General features: G+C 41.4%; 1 protein-coding gene across 1 annotated transcript in view; it reads right to left on the bottom strand.

Annotated features, from left to right (window-relative positions):
• Positions 1 to 10,081: 10,081 nt before the first annotated feature.
• The window catches only part of LOC101852124 (kelch-like protein 18), a 15,636-nt gene continuing 13,681 nt past the window's right edge, over positions 10,082 to 12,036 (bottom strand). The window contains exons 8-9 of the mRNA XM_005109435.3: positions 11,782 to 11,974; positions 10,082 to 10,993 (exon numbers count right to left, since the gene is read on the bottom strand). Coding sequence (XP_005109492.2) covers positions 10,771 to 10,993; positions 11,782 to 11,974 — 416 coding nt within the window. The 3' untranslated portion in view covers positions 10,082 to 10,770. The remainder of the gene's footprint in view (positions 10,994 to 11,781; positions 11,975 to 12,036) is intronic.

The raw sequence follows: 12,036 nt of genomic DNA, 5'->3' as shown, positions 1-12,036 counted from the left end.
CTTACACACACTTCATAGTCTCCTTACACACACTCACTCACTTCATAGTCTCCTTACACACACTCAGCACACTTCATTGTCTCCTTACACACACTCAGCACACTTCATAGTCTCTTTACACACACTCAGCACACTTCATAGTCTCCTTACACACACTCAGCTCAATTCATACTCCTTACACACACTGAGCACACTTCATAGTCATCCAACATATCTCACTTCATAGTCATCCAACATTATATCTCACTTCATAGTCATCCAACATATCTCACTTCATGGTCATCCAACATATCTCACTTCATAGTCATCCAACATATCTCACTTCATAGTCATCCAACATATCTCACTTCATGGTCATCCAACATATTCTCCCTTCATAGTCATCCAACATATTCTCACTTCATGGTCATCCAACATATTCTCACTTCATAGTCATCCAACATATCTCACTTCATAGTCATCCAACATATCTCACTTCATGGTCATCCAACATATCTCACTTCATAGTCATCCAACATATCTCACTTCATAGTCATCCAACATATCTGATCTCACTTCACAGTCACCAAACATAGCTGACCTCCAAGTGACCACACATACTGGCACAGACTGGCTTGGCTGGCTCACCAAACATACACCACAACCTCACCCAACAGTCAGGACAAAGTGGAAGGAAGTATATTATAAAATATATATATATATATATACATGTTACACGCTTGGCATGAACTCGCATACATGTACACGCTTGGCATGAACGCGCATACATGTACACGCTTGGCATGAACGCGCATACATGTACACGCTTGGCATGAACGCGCATACATGTACACAGCTTCTTTATAAAGAAGCAACAGAAACTTGGCACAAAAATAGTTTTTAACGAGGCGGTACGGAAAACTAAAACCTCACGCACAACGACGGACGCCCATGCACCTCATCAAACCCGACAAAATACTTAATTTTAAATTTTTTCTAAATGTTGACCGCGGACAAAGTTGAGCGGCGCCAGTAACATTGTGCATCTACATCATGTATACAGAAATACATAGTGTTCTCGTCAATGACACAAAGAAAGGCAAAAGTTCGACAATTCAACACCCATCTCGCAATACCAACCAATCTTGCAATGCCAACCAATCTCGCAATTCAACACCCATCTCGCAATACCAACCAATCTTGCAATGCCAACCAATCTCGCAATTCAACACCCATCTCGCAATACCAACCAATCTTGCAATGCCAACCAATCTCGCAATTCAACACCCATCTCGCAATACCAACCAATCTTGCAATGCCAACCAATCTCGCAATTCAACACCCATCTCGCAATACCAACCAATCTTGCAATGCCAACCAATCTCGCAATTCAACACCCATCTCGCAATACCAACCAATCTTGCAATGCCAACCAATCTCGCAATTCAACACCCATTTCGCAATACGAACCAATCTTGCAATTCAACAACCATCTCGCAATTCAACACCCATCTCGCAATTCAACACCCATCTCGCAATACGAACTGGCCACAACAGCACTTCAAACTACAGTCTCGACTGCCCATAGCAAAATACGCACATAGCGAACACGCACGTGGCACATAGCAAACACACACTCATAACAACTAACAGTTTATCAGGTCCCACTTTTGTTCACATGCACATATATTCTTTGTAAACGGCCAAACACACACATAGCCAAACACACACATAGCCAAACACGCACAGAGCAACCAGATTTTTAGGTCCCACATGTTCGACAATACTTCTCGGTATTTAAAACACATCATATATACACATAGCAAAATTCGTACAAAGAGAAAAAGATTTCTGCATCCCCCCCACCCCTGACTTGGCTACATGCGTGCTGGACTGTACTGTATTCAAGTTTACCCCACGCAGGAATAACTAAAAAAATTGTCTGCACTCTACAGAAGAACAGACAGACATATTATGTGAGGCATCATTGAGAAATCAGGCGCTCATTAAAATTAAGCAATCCGAGAAATTGGCATTTTCCCACCAGTTTGGCAATTATTTTTAAAAAAATTTTTTTTTTTTGGCTCAACACCTTGTATGTCCGTTCAAAAACACTTTTATGTGTGGATTTAAGGAAAAACGTTGATTAGAGGCACATAAAATGTAAATTTTCAGTTTCCAAGGACTCTTAAGCAATGGAAGTCCCCAAACTTTGGCGGCCATTTTCTCACTAACTTTTATTACCCCTGAAACCAGGCGACCCCACCTCCTTCAATGGCAAATATCTCGATTTCTTTTTCAAGATAAATGGATATTTTTTTCATAGAAAGCAAGGCAAACGAACAAGCTTTAAGATGACACCATTAACTCTATATACCCAAAAATTGACGAGCGCCCGATTCCACAGCGTCTTGACACATACACGAGGGGTATACCAAAAGATTTTTACCTGACCATCAAGGAATAAAGGTAGAAAGCTCAAATTTGGTAGAAAGCTCAAATTTGGTACTAAGCTTTATCTTTCTCTATGTAGTCGTCTCTCCCAGTTACAAAAAGTTACACATTTTTGCCACCGGTGTATGACCTTGAAAAGACCTTGAGAATAGAAGACCTTGTCTTGTCAGAAAATCAGCCCTCTTCAATGTCCATGAATCTACATTTGAATTTTTTACACCAAAATTTTATCACAGCATAGAATGGGCAATCAGTTCCATATACGGCATGTGTCTCCGTAAAACTATCCTGTAGTTGCTTGCCTTGCAAGAACAAAAATCTCATTACTGCCCTGTGCTCAATTTTCTCCATTTTTATGTTGAAACTGGAGAACAACATACCCCCATTCACTCACAGTGCGCTGGTGGTAAAACCAGTCATTAGAAATCCACCAAACTTTACATGCACTCTAGAAAGATGATTGTTGGCTTTCACCTCAAATTTCAGCTTTCCATCTTTATTTCTTCATGGTCAGGTAAACAAACTTTTGGTACACAAGCATTCAGAAAGTGATACAGCGTGCACTGAGCTTATCAACACTACCTGAGCAACAGAATCACAATCACATGTATGCTAGATTGCACAAACTCCACAGTCTTAAAAGAATACATTTTTTCCTTTGAGAAGAGCTACAACTACAACAAAGTCTTACCTTCCTCTGTCGGGATGGGTGGTCGTCTTCCACAATTTTGTCTGTGACCACATCCTCGAGTGGATTCAAGAGTGAAACACGAAATTGTATCTTTACCAAAACTAAACGGTGAGTAAACTAGCAAAAAGAATACTTTTCACAGCCAAACTGACATGAACACTTGTGTGTGAATTTTTAACAACAAAATAACAACCAAAGGTAGGGTTTTAAATGTCAGCAACTCAAATAATAATAACAACAACAATAATTGCATTATAAAGCCCGTTCTGTCCACGCTATGCAGCATGCTCTGTAAACTTGACAAACTATCAAACACACATACACTCATGCACACAGTACACACTCTCTAAGCCAACTACAAAAACTATCAAACACACATACACTCATGCACACAGTACACACTCTCTAAGCCAACCACAAAACTATCAAACACACATGCACACACTACACACTCTCTAAGCCAACCACAAAACTATCAAACACACATACTATCAAACACACATACACTCATGCACACAGTACACACTCTCTAAGCCAACCACAAAACTATCAAACACACATACTATCAAACACACATACTCGGGTATACAGTACACACTCTCTGAGCCAACCACAAATCTTTCTCCAAACTTCCACAATCATGGAAAGTCCACTTGGCTCCAGTCTTCCAGAAAGTACAAGCTGCTGCATCAACACACAGTCACACGTGCTGCATCAACACACAGTCACACGTGCTGCATCAACACACAGTCACACGTGCTGCATCAACACACAGTCACACGTGCTGCATCAACACACAGTCACACGAGCAAAAGGGCATCTGATCACACGTAATATATGTATTAAAAAAACATATGCAAAAGTACAAGCAAATAATTCTCAAGCGAGCCTGACTTGTCCTATAAGTAAAAGCCCTCACTACAAATACGACAACGGAGCATTCAGTCCTCCCTCGGTGTACTGCGCACATACAAAAGATTGGAGAGAAAGAAAAAAAAAGAGAAAATGTTTCCTTCACAACACTCATCCACTACATTTGAGTCTCTAGGATGGTTCCGGTAGTTTTGGCTTTTACAAAACGTAGACGTCTTTATGGCCCCTTTGACACAATTTCGATAGCCAAATAAACAAGCATCCTTCCTTCAATCGCCAATATCTTTACACTTCTATCCGAGATTAATGGATATTTTGAAAATCAAAAACAAGGCAAATGGACAGGCTTTAAGATGATACCAATAACTCCATATGCACCAAAATTGATGAGCGCCTGATTCCGTCGTGACGTGACACGTATTATTGGTGCAGATAGGAAAAACGTGGACTCATTGAGATAGAAATATCTTATACAATCTAGCTTGCACATAGCCAAACCAGCGAGAAGCTGAAATCTTTGTTTCAAAAGATTGACCCATTATAATGAAAAATCTGAAATCAGGAAATGTGTTCCCTATATGCGTGCCAGACTGTATATAAAATTATAATATTGGTATTGATGATGTTTCTGTCATACTCTAACCGTGCCTCAGGAAAAAATAGGTCAAGTCATTTTTTGTTTTAATAAAACCGATGCCACTGCAAGTCTGTGGCTCCTCAGAAGTAAAAAAATCCTCAGGACATGCATGAATAAAATGCATTACGACTGACTTAGTTATAAACCAGTCCTTCTCAAAATTAAGTTTGAGCAGGGAAACCTATTTGTGCCTGTTGATGCTTATTTAACAACCTGTTGAAGCGGTTTGACTCTACAGCTAACACCATCCACACACAATACAGTCGGGCACCGTAAAACCAACCACACACGCACAGCAACCAGATCTTAAACTTCTCAATTTTTTCATATATATATTTATATATATCTCAGAGAGTATATATACACTTATCAATTCTTATCTTTTCTTTGGATTTGATTTTAAAATACATACATTATAACGGAAAAAATCGTACATAACGCAAACATCTTTGCATCCCGCTGACTTGACTAAATTCATGGTGGACTGTATATATAACCATTGCACAAACCAGCCTCCAGTCTACCAAACCTGAGAGAAGTGACCACACCCCTCTCTCCAGCCACACAAAACCTACACGGAGGACGTAAGATCTTGTTTAACACAGCCATAATCCTCCCTCACTCTGACAAAGCACAGAGTTGTGATTGAGCTATCTTTCTCACTGAATAAAGAAAAACAAGTTTTAGAGTTTTACGTCACTTGCAACACAATAAGGTCATAATATAAGCGCTGAAGATTAGAGGTGTTACAAGAGACTTACAAACACAAAAAAGAAGGAGGGGAGATAGAGACGATAGATGTTTGATAGGAAAGAAGGAGCAAACCACACCAGAGCACCCGTCAAAGGTTCTTGTCAAACACAGCCATAAAATCCTCGCTCACTCTAACAAAGCACACAGCAGTGCGCGAGTTATCTCTCACGCTCAGACAAGGAAACGAGTTTTTCTTTGATACAATCAAAAGCAACAACAACAAAAGCAACAACAACAACAATAATATCATACCAGTGGCAAAAATGACCATTATAAACAATTACGTTAAAAAAATAATTTTTGAAATAATCACACAGATTGAAATAGTGCAAGAATACACGCAGATCTGAGCTGTGATGGGAGAGACAAGGCAAGATCTTGACCTAACACACCCACACAAACACTCACACACCCGCACACCCACACATTCACACACCCGCACACCCACACACAAACACACCCGCACACAAACACACACTCAAATAACTGGTGCCATTCTTGTTTTGTTTTTTCCATTTTTCTTCAGCATCCTCCCACTAAATCAAAACAGCTGTCCATTTTGTATGTTTTGTTTTAGTGACAGTTTTACAGCATTTGCAAACACAAATAGCTCAAATAAACGAGGAAGCTTAGATGTGTTCCCAGAGAGTATCATAGAGGAGAGATAAGGAGGATAAATGCTTGATGGGAAAGAAGGAGGAGAGATAAGGACGATAAATGCTTGATGGGAAAGAAGGAGGAGAGATAAGGACGATAAATGCTTGAAGGGAAGGAAGGAGGAGAGATAAGGACGATAGATGTTTGATAGGAAAGAAGCAGGAGAGATAAGGAGGATAAATGCTTGATGGGAAAGAAGGAGGAGAGGTAAGGACGATAAATGCTTGATGGGAAAGAAGGAGGAGAGATAAGGACGATAAATGCTTGATGGGAAAGAAGGAGGAGAGATAAGGACGATAGATGCTTGATGGGAAAAAAGGAGCGAACCACAGCAGAGCACCCACCAACCACCCACAAAAATATCTAAAAATACCCATCACCTACTACTAGCACGGAACTACTAGCGGCTCCAGACAGGTCACTACGTGAGCTCACCAATGGCATCGTGGGAAATGAACACAAACAAACATGGCGTGGGACTAGCAAACTACGAGACTTGTTTACCATCCTCTGAGAAGGTTACCCGAGGACATATATTATCCCCAGTCAGTTGTCCAGATATTCCGAGCCCAACATTCCGAAATATTTTTTTAAATCGCAGTTTCTTACTCTACGGTATCAGTTGTTTGTGCTCAAGACAAATTTTTAAAAAAAAGAAATTATAAATGTTGAAAAAAGCAAGAAAACATGCAAAATATAGGTACAATTGTTTACCACTTACAGTACCGCAGGCTCATATATAGTGAAAAACCCTCGAGTACCGTACCAGTTAAGAACGCTGAGGCCATGGTAGAATTTTGTTTTACATTTTAAAAACCTCAGCAGCCCAAGAAACACCCTATAAAAACTCACAGAGTTCATCAATCATTCAGCTATCATACACTGACTTCCTTTGTATTTACTTTGATTCAGTGCAGTGTGTCCATTTGTTGTTAAATTATGTTTAGTGTGCCTGGTTGCGTCGGCGGCTAAGTGAGCGCATACTGCGGCCTGGCGGCTAAAGTCGCCGATGGTGTAAGTGTTACAGAATGAAGCAGGTTTCTCCTCTCTCCCCAGAACTACTTAGCTTCCTCATCTCCGTACATCCGACAATTTGACAGCTCGCTGGCAGTACGTTCTACGGGCAGGGTCATGACATGTGTCAACTCACAGAACACAAAATAAATCAACAACAAACATACCCGCACTAGAGAACACAACAACTGGACTGACACGTTGAAAAGTTCAGACGGACAGATGCTTAAATGTTCATGTGCTAAGCCATGAAAGAAAAATTTTCCGGGAGGGTAAAAAATCTGTTTCATTCATTTCACAATAGTACCTCCAATGTATTTTTTCTCGTTCTTTTTCAACATTTAGAAGTGGAAATTCAAAAAAAATATTTCTTCAGCATTTGCAACCGATACCACAGATTAAAAAAGCAATTTTTTTGTCTGAGCACATTTGAACAGCAGGCAGGCATAATGCGGCTCACTAAAAGCTACAGTAAAACATATTGCAAGAACACAAAAAGTTGAATACTGAGATATATACTGGCAAAGAACAATTTCTCACCACTGAATTACTGACGGTATCTATTTGGTAGAAAACAACGGACATTCCACATTGAACTTTGGATCAAGGTTTTCCAGTAAAATCCACACAGAAGCTTGTTTTTTAAATGGGGATAAAACATAAAAGGTGCTGAGCCAAACAAGTTCAGATTTTGTCAATGAAACTTGCCCAACTCAAAAAAGTCAGTTTCTTCCATTTCATTTTTTTGACGAGCGCCTGAATTCCCCATGATGACCTACATACTTGTATAAATACACCCCCGCAGTCTGTTCAACCCATACCCCTATCATCTAGACATTTCATCACAGCCAAGTGCTACTTACAGCCAGGTGAACAAAGGAAAACAGGATCCATATATTAAGTAGCTCTCCTAAGGACAAAATATCCTGCTCAGAAAAGCTGGGAATCGAACCCACAACCTTTCAGCTGCAAACCCAATGCCCCACCACTGGATGAATGGACTAGAAAGCCTCTCATTGTAACACGATTTTCCGCTATTGTTGAGCTGACGCTTTGGTTTCCCATAATACAACTCGTGATTCATAATACTGTCCGCTGTGAGCTCTACCAGAGTCCTTGAGCCGCCTCGACTCACACTCCCTACTAATACTGTCACCTCCGCTCACTCTCCATCCTCTATGGCTAAGTAATGAGAGGTCGGGAAGGTCAAGAATCACCCGATGTCCCAGAGACGTGACCACCCCAAAAACTAAGACAATAAATGGCCGCTTTTAAGAACAATAAGGGGGCTATCCCAAAAATGCTGTTTTGAGAAAATCGAAGGTAAAGTTTTTGCCCCTCGTTTGGTTTCTTTAAAAGACAAGGAGAGTTTTCTCTATAACCAAACAAATACACACCAATGAAACCAAACTTCTCCTTTAAGTAGGGCAATCCCCACTTTTGGTGTATGTCAAGATTTCTGGAAACCCCGACATCTGGGTTAGCCCACTTGTCCTTACAATTAAAAGCAACCACATGACAAAACATTCACGACTGCTGCATCAGACAGTTAAGTCATTGACCCCCACACAACACGTGTGTACAAAAACACCCCCCCCCCCACACAACACGCGTACAGAAATACACCGCTCCATACGTGAGTGTGGCATCTGGAGAGAACAAAACAAACTGTTCATTTCATGACCATCTGAGCCTGCTTTTTCTCTTCTCTGACACATACTTTCCACAAAACATATGTGCATTTTACAAAACAAAACAAAAACTTGTCCCGTGGAGATTGCTTAAACTGAAATCTGCAGGACCCCCAGATTTTCTTCGGTATATTCCCCCTTTCAGTTAAGAGAGATTGCTCAAGTAACATACGCACCGAGGCCAATTTCACTTTTGGGAGGAAATGTTGTTTCGCATCCACCTCTTTCAAGCTGTACTATGAGCTGCAGGCTGTACGCAGTGTTTTCTCTTCCACCCCGACGACTTGTTTTAACAGATGCCGAATAGTCGCACCATCCAAAGTCTTGACAATTTTTATAACTATAGGAGCATGTCAGTGAATCAGTGGCCTACTTTTGTTACAAACACAAATAAAAAAACAAATCCGGGATTCTGTCTTCTTTCAGATCATCACTGTTTCAGTTTAAGTGGTCATCGTACTTCCATGTATACATGCATAAGCCAGTTCTTCCGTACATAAGCGATCTCCACATATAATATATCCATGCATACATGAATAAGAAATCTCCACAGTACGTCCATGCATACACGCGGACATTCATTCATAAATCACAAAGGAAGTCAGCTTCTGCGAGGCAACTTGTGCGACGTACGTCTAGACTGCTCAGCGCCAGACTCCATCGTGTGTCATTTGTCCAAACGGCGCACGCCGGGGTCTTCCACTAGGCAGTGGACGCGTGGATAGATTCATCAGCAGCTGTGCTATCACGAGGTTGGATTTAACGTGGTGTGTGTGTCGTGTGTTGAGTGTCGTGTGTTGGACGCATGGATAGATTCATCAGCAGCTGTGCTATCACGAGGTTGGATTTAACGTGGTGTGTGTGTCGTGTGTTGAGTGTCGTGTGTTGGACGCATGGATAGATTCATCAGCAGCTGTGCTATCACGAAGTTGGATGTGACACGTAGTGTGTGTCGTGTGCGAAACCTCAGGTCACACTATAAGCTGGAAGGTTTGTCGAGAGCCGCAAGCTCCCAAAGATTTGAATTATCCTAGACCAGACACTGTCATGGCCAGCCATAGACTTGAATTATGATATCCTAGACCAGACACTGTCATGGCCAGCCATAGATTTGACTTGTGATATCCTAGACCAGACACTGTCATGGCCACCCATAGACTTTACTTATGATATCCTAGACCAGACACTGTCCCAACTTTACACGTGGGAGACGATGCGTGAACACTCAAAAACATAACCTGTGAAGTCTGCTGACAACATGAGATACTTCTCAGACTGTAGCCCTAAGGACATAGATATAATAAAATGTATATGTCAAAATTTATAGGTTGAGTCTGTACAATCTATTTGCATAACATGATCAAAGAAATTTTTAACTTAAAGAAAATGGCAACCGGTTGAAAATCTATAAACCTGACCCCTGTGTCGAGTTTTGGCCAATATCTTTGTTCATGGATTGCGAGATTTTGTCAGCACACCTCACATTCACATATTTCATTCCATTAAAACCTCTGGCAGAAGTCATGGGCCACTTCCCTCGCCAGCCCAGATTCTGTTTGATCTTCCGCAGCGACACGACACGAAGGCTTCAGGAAAATCACGAGAGATGCTTGAGAGTCGAGAATTCCTCACAGACAAAAGAACGAGAAGTTCTGCTTGAAACATCAGCTGTTCCTTGATGGAATAACAGCAAAACATCGCTGAAAGAACAACCGTTCATCGCTGGAATAACAGCCCTTCATCGCTGAAAGAACAACCGTTCATCGCTGGAATAACAGCCCTTCATCGCTGAAACAACAGCCCTTCATTGCTGAAATAACAGCAAAACACAACTGCACACATAAAAACCACTCCGTTCCTCGCAGCACAGCCTCTTTTCATGTTTTTTTTCTCAGTACACGTCAGAATATCATCAGCTTGTGAGAACTCTCCCAATATTTAGGCACAGTTCTTTGGATAAATTGCATACATACACAAACGTGCGCACGTGCAGACACACACATGCACGCATTAAGTGCCGACTAGACAACAGTGGCCCCACAACCGGCCCGGCCGATTTTCATGCCACTTATCACAGTCCACGAGTCCGTCTCCGGGTCGTACATTTCACAATGGCGGAGGCGCGAGTTGCCGTCGAAGCCCCCACAGACATAGATGCGACTGTCGAAGACGGCGATGCCGAACCAGGCGCGGGGGGTGGTCATCGGGGTGATGGTGGCCCACTGCCTCGTTATCGTGTTGTATCTGGGGACGGGGGCAGGATAGGGTCAGTGACAGGTTTACAGCACTTGCGACACAAATACGTCATAGAAATACAGCACCTTCAACTCAAACAGGTGATAGGAGTATTTGAGGGGGTGGCTAGGCTGAGTTTAGTTACAGATTTACACAAATAGGTCATAGAAGTATTTCAGGACAAGTGAAGGGCTCTTCATTTCAAATATTACTTAGAGAATTTTTCAGCATGTGCAACACATATAAGTTATATGAGTACCTGCTACAGAATACAGGCGTTTTTGTTTTAGTATAAATAAGAGTTTTACAGCATTTGCAGCACAAAAAGGTCATATATTTAAAAGTGCCTGCCAAAGATTAGCAGTGTAATTTAAGTTTTAGTAAGAGTTTTACAGCACTTGCAACAAGTATAGGTCGTATACGTGCCTTCTGACGGTAAAGCTTGTTTTAGTTTTAAGAAAAGTTTTGCAGAGGTAAGATCTGACGAGTAAGTCATTTTGTCGGCTCGGCTCAGTGGCCACGAGACTTTTACACATCTCTTTCTAGGATGTATCTATATATAGAACTCTAAAGGTCTTGGCAATTACATTCCTGCATGTGGGCGAAAGATGCATCTGATGCCATATGTATATTTTGTCAGCTTTACTTCTCTTTTCATATTGAAATTTAATTAGAGTAATATATAATTTAAATATTTTATGTAAACCTGCATGTGTTTTTACGGTCCTGTACAGCCAAGAAAAATTTCCCTCTCGGATAACAAAGTATTATTGTGTCTTATCTTATCCACCGCTCACCTTTCAACTAGGTCAAAGTACTGGTCTATATGTCTGTAGCGGCCACCGAAGGCGTAGATGTAGTGGTCTAGAGTGACCATAGACAGGCCCGAGCAGGCTTTTTCCATCTCTGGGGCAAACGTCCATTCACCGGAGTCAGGGTCGTAAACCTCCATACTGGCGCGGTCCATGTGGGGGCCTTTATCATAGCCGCCTGGTGAGAGATATAATATATAGATCTATATATACAGAGAGAGAGAGAGAGAGAGAGAGAGA

This window comes from Aplysia californica, unplaced genomic scaffold (genome assembly GCF_000002075.1).
Source record: "Aplysia californica isolate F4 #8 unplaced genomic scaffold, AplCal3.0 scaffold00778, whole genome shotgun sequence".
NCBI classification, from domain to species: Eukaryota; Metazoa; Mollusca; class Gastropoda; order Aplysiida; family Aplysiidae; genus Aplysia; species Aplysia californica.
The sequence above is the reverse complement of the archived record's forward strand: the minus strand, read 5'-3'. Positions and strand labels throughout refer to the sequence as shown.